Here is a 14,493-nt window from a genome sequence, read left to right on the forward strand (position 1 = left end):
TCTAAAGAGTTTTAATTTTATCTTTCATTTATTTTAAATATTAATAATATTTGTTTTTCCCTAATAGAAGATAGTGAAAATTTGGGGGAAATTAACTTTCATTATCATTAATGAATAATTATAGTGACATTTTACTATATTATGATAACCAAGTTTCTTGCAAGAATAGTCTGGCTTCTACCCTCACCACTCTCAAAACCATCCACAGAATGCCACCAGTGTCTTCACAGTTGACTAATCTGATGAATCAATCTTTTCATTCCCTGTCTTTATTGACTTCTTTATAGCATTTGACACTTTTGACCTCCCCCATCTTAAAAACCCTCTCTTTTTTTTTCACAAAAGTGACAACATTCTCTTATTTATTCCATTTCTTTCATCAGTCACCTTCATGAATTCCTCTTCCTCCTGTCCTCATCCATATTTCCTCTATGAAATCTCATTCATTCCCACAGCCTGAGTTCTCAGGAGACTTATTTATTGAACAAATACTTAAGTCAGGCATTTGTTAGGTGCCAGGTACTATCCTGGGTCCTGAGCTACAATGAACAAATCTGATAAAAACCTCACCCTTATGGACATTATCTTCTAGTGGCTTGTGGTTCTAGTCTGTACCTCTATCCTCTGGTCCAGGTTTATCTTTTCCATTAGTTATAGGAACTCTTTCCTTGGAGAAATGGACCCCATAGTGATCCCTTAGGAACCTCACAGGCACGTTCCAAGCTGAGCATCATCTTTCTTTTCTTCTGTCCCTAACCCACGTTTCTAGTCCTGATACCACCCAGTTTGGAAAGTTGAAAGTCACCATAGACCACTTCCCTTCACTCTCACTTGTGTATCGTAGCAGTGACTAAGGCCTGTGCTTTTACCTCCTAAATATCTATCCCATGTGCCCCTAGTCATTGCCTTTATTCAGGCTTCTAGTATTTCTCACCTGAACTGTTGTAATGACTTCCTGATGTGTCCACCTGACACCAAGATCTGTCTTCCCTAATTTACTGTACTTTGCACACTGCTACCAAAGGAATTTTTCTAACACATAAATTTTGTTTGTGGCCCACTCTTGTCTCAGAGCCATTTATGGCTCTCCGCCGCCTACACTTAGGTCTATTATTTGTAAAGTGAAGGCAGCCTTTACTCTAGCCTTACCAAGCCACTTGTACCTCCCTAAAAGCAACACACTCTCAAACAAAACCCTTGTGCCTTTACACATGCTATTCCTTCTGCTTAGTATGCCCTTCTCTATTTTCTTTCCTACCTGTGAAATTCTTCCTAGTTATTTAAGACTCAGCTCAAGCACCACTTCTTCATGAAATCTGTCATTCTCAGTGCCCGTTCACATTTATGTGCATTGTTCTTAAACGTTTGTGCTTCCATGACCTTAATGCCATTTTATTTTTCTAGCCTAGCTTAGTGTCCCCAGGTACTTCTTGTGGCTCATTGACTGAAAGACTGCTGAGACAAAATGCTGAGCTGACAGGACATATCAGCCAACTGACAGAAGAAAAGAATGACTTGAGAAATACGGTCATGAAGCTAGAAGAACAGATCAGGTGGTATCGACAGACAGGAGTTGGCAGAGATTATGTACGTCTCATTTTAGCATGGCCACATTAGAAATATTGCAGAATTACAATATCTTCTATTTTCACTTCTTAACCCTAATGTAAAAATATTATATATCTGATTCTTAGTAAGATCATTGGAAAATGTTATAGAGGTGACAGTGATAATAATAATAGATATTATTTATTGGGAGCCTTCTCTGGTTCATATCCTGGGTTCTATTCTTTCAGAGTCTTTAATCCACATTCAGCCTTATACATGAGAAAACTGAAGTCTGTAGTCAAACCAAGAACTGCTTATCTTGTTTTATTTTTTTAAGATTTTTTAATTTATTTCTTTGAGAGAGAGACAGCATGAGACTGGGGGCGGTCAGAGGGAGAAGCAGACTCTGCTGAGCAGGAAGCCCAATGCGGGACTTGATCCTGGGACTCCAGGCTCATGACCTGAGTCGAAGGCTGTCGCTTAACCAACTGAGCCACCCAGGCGCCCAAGAAATGCTTATCTTAACCAAACCCAGATACTTTGCTCCCTATGGACCACCAGTGGAACCATGTAAAGAAATGTTCAAATGTAAATTCTGAATGTTCTCATCAGTTATCAGTTATTAGTTTGTGATTCAAGTGAAAGATGCCATTAAATTCTATATTTCGGTTTAATAAACCACTCTGGCAGTTTATTTAAATTTTTTTCCAGTTGAAAACTACAAAATAAATTGCTAGCTTCTGTAACATAAAGATAGGAATATGATATAGGAAAGACTAGTGAGACAGCTTTGCAAATACACGATAACACATCCACAGAGCTTCTGTAGTGATCCACTTCCCTATGGACATGCCAGGTGGTTTTTTCCCCACTTCCCAGTATGCTGTTTCAGGCCTACGCTCTACATATGAACCCAGATGGTCCATTTATTAAGGCTGTAGACTTTTTTATTTCAAAGTTCTGCAAAATCTAAACACTTTCCTTGGGGCTAGGCTCCCACAGGGATTTTTAGTTTTAAAATTAATCTACTAAGCAAAGGACCATATACTTAAAATTAGTGTATATTCTTTACTGTCAGTTGAGATTGGCTTTGAACTCCTCCTGTCTGAGATTGGAAAGCTGAGGTTCCCATAGGGGTACCTTTAATGTGTTTAATTTAGATTTTTTTCAGAGACTTATTCCTAAAAATCATGTAAGTAGGCTCTGGTTTCTGCAGTCTTCTAGGTTTTCATTCAGTGGTGGTGCCAACATTGAAGCCATCATTGCTTCTGAAAAAGAAGTCTGGAACAGAGAAAAGTTGACTCTTCAAAAATCCTTGAAAAGGGCAGAAGCTGAAGTGTACAAACTGAAAGCTGAACTAAGAAATGAAGCTTTACTTCAGAATCTGAGCCCTGATTCTGAACATGCTGCTATAAAGGTAGGAGACATGTTCCATTGAAACATGTACCAAAGTGGGTCCTCTGCTTTTGCCTTGTTTTATCTCTCACTAACCTTAACTGAACAGAGTAAAGAAATTTAGGTGGCACTTAGGCTGTCTCTAGGTCTCACTATTCAGTATGTGTCATGAATGCAGGTCTTTAGCTGGTCACAAAACTTTAGTGGCAAGGCATGCCCCCATGGCAGCACCATGAGCTCATGGCCCCACTTCCCCCCATCTCATCCCTAACAGATAATCGAAAGTTCTCTTTTCCACTGCCAACAAAAGCTCTACTGCTTCAATATCAGAGCATCACCATGCTCTGTGAGATGGTAAACCCTCTGAAAAGCCTCTCTACTGACTCTAATGAATATTGTAATAAAACTACTTTCAATCTGTTAACATAAAATCCAAAATAAAAAGAAAGAAAAATGTTTGGAATATTTTTTTAACTGTGGAGTGAACATAAATTATGGCTCTTAAAGGACAGAGAAGATTAACATTGAAAATGTTAATAAAAAAACGTTAAATAGATTAGTGAACCTAATAATAAAAGTAGCTCCATGCAGCTAAGAAAAACTGAGATAATAATGGAATGACAAAAATATTTGCAGTAAATATGATGAATAGGAGCTAAAATCCAAAATAAACCAGAAACCTAAGTATAAGGTTTATATTTACATTCCACTGACTAAAAAGAGGCAGAAGTGTAAAATTTAAGGTTGATTATCTTTACCTTCAACTTTGCTGATCAGGTAGAAAACAGTAGTAGGGTATATCTGCCATTCTGCTACTACTGCATTTTTAAAATAAAATCTAGGTTATCTTCCCCTAGACAACAATTTGAATAGCTTCTCAATAATGTCTTTTTGTTCTTCCCTTTTTTTAACGTAGAGAATTTATGGTAAATACCTGAGGGCAGAAAGTTTTCGGAAAGCTCTCATTTATCAGAAGAAATACCTGCTGCTATTACTGGGTGGGTTCCAGGAATGCGAAGATGCCACACTGGCTCTGCTTGCCCGGATGGGGGGGCAGCCGGCCTTCACAGACCTCGAGGTGATCACCAACCGTCCAAAGGGCTTCACCAGGTTTCGGTCAGCCGTTAGAGTCTCCATGGCAATTTCAAGGTAAAGTGTTGGAAAGAAAATGCATTTTAGTAGACTCTAAAAGGATTTAGATTTTTAATCCTCTCTTTTCTCTGCCTATTGTGCTTTGCACTCATACAGTATGAGACATTTGCCATCACTAAAACATGTGGGCTTCTTTCTTTCATCCTTTTAGCCGGGATACTTTATGCTGTACCATGGAGATTCTGTGCAAAGGGCTTCCCAGATGCAGGCAGCTGGTAATTCAGAGCTGGCACATCTAATCTGGATTGTTTTTTTGTTTGTTTGTTTTATTTTTTTAACTCTGAATAAGCCCATAAACTAGCTCAGACGTTTAAATAAAAGGGATCACGAAAGGGAAAAAAATGTTTTTAAAAAATTACTTAAGGCTACACATTCATTTTCTTCATTGCTAAAATTACCCACTCTTGGGGTTCAGTTAACCCAAAGCCCTGGCCTCACTCTGCATTTGAACCCAGGATTAGCCTTTGGGGCATTGGACCGTGCTAGTGCTTTTGTCCCTCTTTGTCTAGTAGTTCCAAGCTAGGAACTCTGGTACTCATTCTGTCTGTGGTTGAAATGGAGCCAGGACTCAAACTCCCTTGAGGGCCTGGCCTCCTGCAGTCCTCTCATCTGAGTGATCTATACCCAGACCCCTAGTCTTCTCCATGCTTCCCCTCCCTTTTATTTATGTAGGAACCAGATGGTCTTGAAAGAATTTTTAGTTTTTAAAATTCTTCCTATCAGGTCACATCTGATACATCTTCAGAGGGTTTTGTCCTTTTTCCTTGACCTATCTTTCTTTGAAAAATACAACAGAAGTTTTTAACTAGAAGCTGTCTGAGATCACCTAGTTCAGAATACCATCTCACAGATGAGGAGACTGAGGCATGGAAATGTTGCAAAGCCAGTACTGATAGAGCTAGGACAATCAGCCAGGGTTCCCAAGTCTCATCCATGTGGGCTCTGTAAAGGAAGCTCACATTTTATCTTACTAATGGTCTAAGACCCTCCTTGCCTCTGCTGTTCCACACTGTTGGCAGGTGGTCCCAGCTTCTCCCTCTTCATCGTCCATTCCTTTTACCACCTTGTACACTCTGTACAGGGTTAAGTGCTGGGAGATGCACTGATAAAGAAAAAAATATAAACCTTGCCTAAATCCCTAAAGGCAGCTCACTTCCTACTGGGGAAGAACAGTATGCTCATACCTTAGAAGACACTAAATGACAGGTCACAGGAGTTACTTTTTAATTTTTATTGGAAGAATTTGGGAAGGCTCCATGAAAGCCAGTCGCCACTGAAGGACTTCATTCTAACTGCCTCTTTTTCTTGTCCTCTTACATGTTCGTTGTATTTTCACCCTCCTAAAACTGAGCTTTGCAACTGATTGGAATTAAGAAATCAAAATTGATGTTTAGAAAGTTCCTCGGGCCGGGGTAGGGCAGACAGCACCTCACTACAGCTGGTCTGCTGCACTGCCACCCCCCTTCCTTTTAAAGCCTCATTGTTTTTAACCCCCAATCCCATGGCCTCACTCCTGCCCAGCTTTCCCAGCTCACTGCCAGGGTAAGGGTCTTTTTATTCCTGTTCTATCTCATTTGCCTTGTAGTCTCCATTTTCTCCTTTCTTTTTTTTTTTTTTTTTTTTAAGATTTTATTTATTTATTAGAGAGAGAGTGAGAGCATGAGCAGGAGGCAGGGGGCAGGGAGAGGGAGAAGCAGCGGGGAGTCCGACTCGGGGCCCAGTCCCAGAACCCAGGGATCATGACCTGAACGGAAGGCAAACGCTCAACCAACTGAGCCACCCAGGTGCCCCATTCTTTTCTCTTTTCATTATTTCTCGTGTTTTCTTTGCCCATCCACTTTTCTCTTTTCTGCTTTTGCTCTTCATCTCTCTGAGTCCTAAACCTCTAAAGTCAGAACCTGGTGCTGGCAACAGACAAGACTTCTGGTGCCTCTTGGGAACCCAGTCTGTTTTCTGTTCCAGTTTATTTTGCCACAAACCAGGAGACATTTGCATAATTTTAGATTAGGCAGTCATGTGACTGTGTTGAAATTTGTTCTGTGTTCATATTCAAATGTGTAACTTTATTTTTGTGGGAAATGTATATTTTTACTCTTTCCATTATAGATGTGCTGTGAAACTTTTTCTTGGCATCTTTTTTAGAATGAAATTTTTGGTTCGACGGTGGCAACGAGTCACAAGTTCTGGTTCCATCAATATTAACAGGGATGGCTTTGGACTGAATCCAGGTGAAGTCAAAATAGGATTTCTTGTGTTTATCATTCTCTTCATATTAGTGTATGTGTAATACCTTCCAGATAATATGTTCTGGAACCTGTTGTCCAAAGACTAGAGCCCTGTAACCAACAGAGCTGGGGACCTTGCTGTTTTAAAGAGTAATGAGAGCCGATTTTTATGGGCCACTTAGTCTGCACTAGGCCCTGCTTTGTCCATGTATTCTCATATATTCTCCCAATCCCATGATGTAAGTACAGCTACTGTTATTCTCACTTTATAGAAAAAAAAAATGAGTCATGGAAAGCATTTATTGTTTGTCCCAGATTACCCAGTAGGAAGTGGCAGAGCCAGCATTGAACCCAGGCAGTCTGGCTCTAGAGTGCACTCCCCTTACAACTGCATTTAAGGCTCTGATTCCAGATAGGATTGCTATTAGTCATATGGAAGTTACGGTTTCAAGTTTTCACAATTTAGCAGTATTCAGGTTTCTGAGTTTACAAATAGCTTGTGTATAATGGTAACAGTTAAAATTCCTTCTCTCTACAGCTAAACGTGGAAACAAACGTACGAACTTCAATATTTTAGGCATACAGATGAGCTCAGAAGCTGGGGAGTATACAGAGTTTCAGACACACAGCATAACTGTATTAATGCAGCTATGTATTGGTATCAAACCACCTTTACATATTCTACCAGTAAATAAGCAGAGAAAGAGGAAATGTATTTGGTACCCAAAGGAAAGTGCCTTGAAATACCCATCCTTACACAGAAACAGCTGAAATTTGCACTGTAATGAGTTCTGTGTTGTAGGTTAGCAAATCTTGATTTCAAGTTTTTTCTAATAAAAGTCAGGAGAATGGTGTGATAGAATATTTTTTTATCCACATCATCTTTTTCCACAAACCACACACACTCAGACACCCCTCACCTCACTTCTAACTAAAAAGAAGTCTTTTAAAAAAGAAAATAGTCCAATTAAGTAGTTTATTTTCTTTGAGGTATAGTTCCAGTTTATCAGAAATACTTATATTCAAAGGGAAACAAAATAACAGTTCTGTTTTTTCTCTTCTTTAGGAAGAATAATTGAAGATGACTATGAATAGGAGATAGTGTTGTATAGTAGTCTTTTGAGCTCTTCTCTGTTTTGTAGAAATTTTTCAAGGGCTCGATATTTTTTTCTTTTACGATATGGTATATTTTGGATTACTTCAGGTGCTGAAAAGACTGACCTGTTTTATCATTCTTCTGGTGGGCTGGAGCTGTATGGGGAACCGAGACACACTACATATCGCTCAAGATCAGAGCTGGACTATCCTAGGTCTCCTGTACCTTTTCAAAATAGGTAAGAATTTTATAAACACGCCTAGAGTAGTTAAATATACTAATACTTAACAGAGAGGGGAGGACAGTGTTAGGGCTTTGACTCCTTTACATCGAAATACCTAAGTGTATGTTTAGTTGCATATAATGTATATAATCTAAGGCTGAGAATCAGAAATAGTTTTTGGATATATACCTGGTTTCCAAGGGTATAGGAAACCGAGCACTGGGTGTTATATGCAACTAATGAATCATTGGACACTACATGAAAAACTAAAGATGTACTATACAGTGGCTAACTGAACGTAATTTTAAAAAATAGTAATAATAATAATTTCTAAAAAAAGAAAAAAGAAAACCTAACTGACCAAGTGTTAATTTAGTATATGCTGTGGTTGGACATTGGGAAAAGTATTAACTAAAATTGACAGTCTCTGGGGATTATGAAAGAAAACTCTGGAGTCTACATGACAGGATGCATTTGTACATACACAGCATTTATCGAGGACTTCTGCAACAAGCACTTTACTAGACATTTATGATGACTTAGTAGCTGCTTTGAGTTTATTAGAAGTTTTTTCCCATATACATCACAAATGCTCAGACATTTGGGGGATACAAATTAAGCCTAGCTTAGTGTCCCCAAGTACTTATTGAGACTCCTTGACTGAAAGACTACTGAGGCAAAATGCTGAGCTGACAGGACAGATCAGCCACTGAGTGAAGAAAAGAATGATTTAAGAAACATGGTTATGAAGCTGGAAGAACACATCAGGTGTTATCAACAGATGAGAGCTAACAGATTATGTGCATCTATTTTTAGCATGGCCATATACTAGAAATATTGCAAAGTTACAATTTCTGCTCTCTAGTTTCAGTTTTTAACCCTAATAATGTAAACATATTAAATATCTGATTCTTAGTAAGATCATTGGAAAATATTATAGGAATGGCATTGATAAATGTATTTATATTAGATATAATACATGTTATATATTACATAAGAATAATTTATTATAATTATAATAATAAGTTATTATTTACTGGGAACCTTCTCTGATCCTGGGTTATATACATTCAGAATCTCTAATCCACATTCAGCCTTGCACATAAGAAAACTGAAGTTCTAGTCAAACCAAGAACTACTTATCTGCAAAGCCAGATACTTTGCTACCTGTGGACCAACAGCAGACACATGTAAAGAAATGTTCAAATGTGAATTCTGACTGTTCTCACCAGTTAGCAGTTATTATGTTTGTAACTCAAGGATTTACCTTTTGAGGCAGGGTGGAGGCAGGTTGTTACATGACTTGCTTTGTGGATGATTTGGATTCATGTTCATATTTTTAATCTCATAGGTACCCAGGCCCTCCAGCTGATTTAAATCCTGGTTCCTTAGCATGTTCTCAGCTTCAGAATTATGACCCTGACAGAGCCCTGACAGATTATATCACTCGGCTAGAGGCACTGCAGAGACGACTTGGAACTGTACAGTCAGGTACTCCCAGCTTCACTGTGTATTATTATTGGCAGCCCTGTCGTGCTGGACAGACCCAGAGCTCTCTGTTCTCTTTCTGAAACTCCTTGACCTTCCTCATTAGATAATCAAATCTTAGAGTTTAGTTCATGAGTTACCAGGTTAGACTTAGAAATTTAACTCAAGACATGATTTATCACCCCAGATTTCACTCCCACAAAAAAAGATTCCCTACTCAGATTGATTAGGTGAAATGCACGACAGGCACCAGTGTACAAAGTCCTGTGAGGCTTACAGAGTCTGCTGGAGAACATGTTCCCAAGTATAGTTGACTCCTGAACAACACAGGTTTGAACTGCACAGGGCCACTTATGTACAGGTTTTTTTCACTAAATACAATACAGTACTATAAATGTATTTTCTGTTATGACTTTCTTAACATTTTCTTTTCTCTAGGTTACTTTATTGTAAGACTACAACATATATCATAGAAATACGTTAATTGACTCTATCTTACCTATAAGGCTTTCTCAGTCAAAGGAGTAGGCTATTAGTATTAAGTTATGGGAGAGTAACATTATACATGGATTTTTGACTGTGTAAGGGTCAGCGCCCCTAACCCCCACATTGTCCAGGGGTCAACTATAATACATGATGAGGCATGCAAAGTAGGGGTGGAGAGATGAGAGAAGGAAACAAGTATCTTAAGCATTTAATGCAGCCATTATCCCTACTCGGACCCAGTGCTTTTATGCATAATCCACGAAACCCATTCATTCAAAAGACTTTATAAGAAAGACCTTTTTTTCCTCTGTTCAGAAACACACAAAAATTCATACTTAATAGATATATGGATTCCCTATTCATTGTGGGAAAATCTGTTTTCCCAGTCTCCCTTCAATTCGCCCCTGATTCCAAAGTCTGAATTTTAATTTAGTGTGCTTAAAATAATTCTAAATCAGTATTTTGTTTTTACTTTTGTGAAAGATCCTTTTTTCCCTACTATCCCCACAAACCAGATAGGAATAGTAGCAGGTTATTTTTAGTAGTTTGTCTCCTCATATAAGAAATCACCTAACCCAAGCAACTTGTAGTCATAGGAAACTGTAATTACCATAGCTGGACTTTGGTATGGTTTGGTTTTTATTTCGTTTCGAGCATCTAGATTTCACAAGACTCAGATTTTATTTTATTTTAATTTAAATTCAATTTATTAACATATAATGTATTTTTAGTTTCAGAAGTAGAGCTCAGTGAAGACTCAGATTATAAAGTCCAAAAGATTTTTCAAGAGGCAGGAGGTATAGGGTATAAAACATTCAACCTGCTGGGCAATTTGAAGAGAATCTTAATATTAGTCTGACCTTGCTACAGATTGAGCCACAGTGACTTTTAAATACATATTCAACATCTCTTTTAAAAAATAGTTCAGGGGTACCAGGGTGGTTCTGTCAGTTGAGCATCCAGCTCTTGGTTTCAGCTCAGGTCATGATCTCATGGGTTGTAAGATCAAGCCCTATCACTGGGCGCTGCGCTCAGCAGGGCGTCTGCTTAAAGATTCACTCCCTCTGCCCCTCTCTCAACTGGTGCGTGTGTGCTCTCTTTCAAATAAACAAATAAATCTAAAACATAAAAATCAGTTCAAGTATGAATAAGACTTTTTTTTAGAAAAATAAAAAGCATTTTTTGTATTGCACATTTTTTTTTAAATAGGCTCTGCAGCTCGGCACAGAGCCCAATGCAGGGCTCGAACTCACGACCCTGAGATAGAGACCCCAGCTGAGATCAAGAGTTGGATACCTAACTGACTGAGCCACCCATGCTCATTAAAAAAAAAACATTTTTTAATGGAAGGTAATAGCAATCTTCTGCCCTTCATGAATTAGTTAGGCTGGTGTAGGTAGCAATTTGAAATCACTACAGGCATATCTCGTTTTATTGCGCTTCACTTTATTGCAGTTTGCAGATAAGCATTTTTTACAAATTGAAGGTTTGCAGCAGCCCTGTGTTTGAGCAAGTCTCTTGGTGCAATTTTTCCAACATTTGCTCACTTTCATGTCTCTGTCACATTTGGTAACTCTCACAGTGTTTCAGACTTTCTTACTAGACCTGTGATCACTGATTTTTGATGTTCACTATTTTGTTTTGGAAGCACCATGAACAGTGCTCATGTAAGATGGCAGACTTAATTGATTATGTGTTAATTAATGTGTTCTGACTGCTCCACCAACCAGCCACTCCTCTGTCTCCCTTCCTTTCCCTGGAGCCTCCCTATTCCCTGAGACACAGCAACATTGAAATTAAGCCAGTCAGTAACCCTACAGTGCCCTCTAAGTATTCAACTGAAAGGAGGAGTCACACATCTCACTTAAAATCAAGAGCTAGAAATTATTAAGCTTAGTGAAAAAGGCAAGTCAAAAGCCAAGATAGGTCAAAAGGTAGGCCTCTTGCACCAAAGAGCCAAGCTATAAATCCAAAAGATAAGTTCTTGAAGGAAATTACAAGTGCTACACCAGCGCGCCTGGGTGGCTCAGTCAGTTAAGCATCTGCCTTCGGCTCAGGTCATGATCCCAGGGTCCTGGGATCAAGTCCCAAGTCGGGCTCCCTGCTTCTCCCCCTCCCTGTGCTACTCCCCCTGCTTGTGCTCTCTCTCTCTGTGTGTCAAATAAATAAATAAAATCTTTAAAAATAAATAAAGTGCTACACCAGTGAACACACAAATGATAAAAAAGCAAAACAGCCTTATTGCTTGATAAAGAGGAAAGTTTTAGTGGTTTGGATAGATCAAACCAGCCACAGCATTCCCTTATGCCAGAGCCTAGTCCAGAGCAAGGCCGTAACTCTCCTCAATTCTGTAAAGGCTGGAAGAGGTGTGAGGAAGCTGCAGAAGAAAGTTTGAAGCTAGCAGAGTTTGGTTGATGCGTTTTAAGGAAAGCTGTCTCCACAGCATAAAAGTGCAAGGTGAAGCAACGAGCGCTGATGTAGAAGCTCCACGTTGCCCGAAGATCTAGCTAAGATCATTCCTGAAGGTGGCTACGCTGAATCACAGATGATTAGTGTGGACAGAATAGCCTTCTTTTGGAAGAAGATGCCATCTAGGGCTTTCATAGCTGGAGACAAAGAGTCAGTGTCTAGCTTCAAAGGATGGGCTGACTCTCTTGTTAGGGGCTGATACAGCTGGTGACTAAGTTGAAGCCAGTGCTCATTTTACCATTTAAAAATCCTGGCGCCTTTAAGAATTATGCTAAATCTGCTCTGCGTGTGTTACGTCAGGACAGAACACCACATCTGTTTACAACATGGTGTACTGAATATTTTAAACCCATTGTTGAGATCTGTTCAGGAAAAAAAGATTCCTTTCGAAATACGACTGCTCATTGACAATACACCTGCTCACCCAAGAGCTCTGATGTACAACGGGATTGATGTTTACATGCCTGCTAATAACAACATCCATTCTGCAGCCCATGGATCAAGGAGTAATTTTGATTTCCAAGTCTTAGTATTTATGAAATACATTTTGTAAGGTTCTACCTATCATAGATAGTGATTCCCCTGACAGAACTGGGCAAAGTAAACCAAAACCTTCTGGAAAGGATTCACCATTCTAGATGCCAGTAAGAACATTGATGATTCTTGGAAAGAGGTCAAAATTTTAACATGAACAGGAGTTTGGAAGAAGTTGATTTCAACCCTCATGCATGACTTTGAGGTGTTGAAGACTTCAGGGGAAGAAGTAACTGCAGATGTGGGTGGAAGTAGCAGGAGAACTAGAAGTGGAGCCTGAGGATGGGACTGAATTGCTGCAGTCTTATGATGAAACCTTTTAATGGTTGAGGGGTTGCTTATGGATGAGCAAACACAAGTGGTCTCTTGAGATGGAATCTGTTCCTAGTGAAGATACTGTGAAGATTGTTGAAATGATAACAAAGGATTTACAATGTTAATAAACTTAGTTGATAAAGCAGCAGCGTTTAAGAGGATTGATTCCAGTTTTGAAAGTTCTACACTAAAGAAAGAAAAAAAGTTCGACACTGAGTAAAATGCTTGCAAACACATCACATGCTACAGAGAAATTGTTCATGAAAGGAAAAGCCAATCGATGCAGCAGATTCCATTTTTGTTTTAATTAAAGTAATTGCCACAGCCACCCCAACCTTCAGCAGCTACCACCATGATCAGTCAGCAGCCTTCAACATGGAGACAAGACCCTCCGCCAGCAAAAAGATTATAAGCTCAGATGATGATTAGCACTTTTTAATAATAAAGTGTTAAAGGTATGTACACTGTATTTTTAGACATAATGCTATTGCACACTTAACAGACTATAGTATAAAGATAATTTTTATTTGCCTGGGAAAACAAAATTATTTGACTCTGTATTGAAGTATTCACTTGATTGCAGTGGTCTGGCACCCAATCTGCAGTATCTGCAAGGTGTGCCTGTACTAATTGGTCTGATACAGGTAGCAATTTAATTTAAAATCATTTACTTGTCTTCTTTTTCTTTCATAGGTTCAACCCAGTTTCATGCTGGCATGAGAAGATAATCCTTTGAAACATTATGAATCGAAGTGATTTTAAACAGATTCCCTTTTGTAAATCAGGTTTTGTGCTTTTGTATTGTGGATATTCAGCGGGACCAATATGAACACAGCTTATGATTGTATACAAATCCCTCGCCAGCACATGAAAACAGACTGGAATTTGTACATATTAGCATTGTGTATGTATTCATGCACAATAATCATTAAATTACATGTATATTTGTGGAATGCTAATTTAAATGATTAAATTATAAACCTTGTGTATTTATCGGATGGGTGAAAAGATTAAACTGCACATTATGATACTGCTGAATGTGTAGCTTGAGGTGTCCTGCACTTTTCTTATAAGGCTACTGAATTACATGTTTCTGCCCTAATATATTTGCTACTGGTGATGAAGACAGATACTATCACTTGTAGAGACCTATTTTTGTATAATGGTAGAAGTTTTGAATTTTATGGGGTATTTTGTCAAGTACTGAAATAAAAATGACTTCACCATTTTAACCACATTGTATTTGAACCTTTTTTTTGGAACCTTCTTCATTTTTAACTGAACCATAGTGTTTGGTGTATGTCTTAGTCCATTCAGGCTGCTGTAACCAAATACCATAGACTAGGTGGTTTATAAACAACAGAAATACACCTCCAACAGTTCTGGAGGCTGGGACGTCGAAAATCAAGCTGCCAATAGATTTGGTGTCTGGTTAAGGACCTGCTTCCTGGTTCACAGACTATCACCTTCTTGCTCTGTCATCACATGGCAGAATGGACAAGGGAGCTCTTGGAGGTCTCTTTTATAAGGACATTAATTCGTTCATGAGATATCTGCCCCAA

General features: G+C 38.7%; 1 protein-coding gene across 5 annotated transcripts in view; it reads left to right on the forward strand.

Moving 5' to 3' along the window:
* AKAP9 (A-kinase anchoring protein 9) overlaps nt 1-13,975 on the forward strand; it is a 188,307-nt gene extending 174,332 nt beyond the window's left edge. For all 5 annotated transcript variants that reach the window (XM_034667617.1, XM_034667627.1, XM_034667622.1 and 2 more), the window contains 7 exons: nt 1,405-1,587; nt 2,765-2,965; nt 3,860-4,092; nt 6,238-6,323; nt 7,525-7,654; nt 8,991-9,130; nt 13,625-13,975. In XM_034667617.1, coding sequence (XP_034523508.1) covers nt 1,405-1,587; nt 2,765-2,965; nt 3,860-4,092; nt 6,238-6,323; nt 7,525-7,654; nt 8,991-9,130; nt 13,625-13,659 — 1,008 coding nt within the window. In that variant the 3' untranslated portion in view covers nt 13,660-13,975. The remainder of the gene's footprint in view (nt 1-1,404; nt 1,588-2,764; nt 2,966-3,859; nt 4,093-6,237; nt 6,324-7,524; nt 7,655-8,990; nt 9,131-13,624) is intronic.
* Nucleotides 13,976-14,493: the final 518 nt, after the last annotated feature.

This window comes from Ailuropoda melanoleuca, chromosome 1 (assembly GCF_002007445.2).
Source record: "Ailuropoda melanoleuca isolate Jingjing chromosome 1, ASM200744v2, whole genome shotgun sequence".
Taxonomy (NCBI): Eukaryota; Metazoa; Chordata; class Mammalia; order Carnivora; family Ursidae; genus Ailuropoda; species Ailuropoda melanoleuca.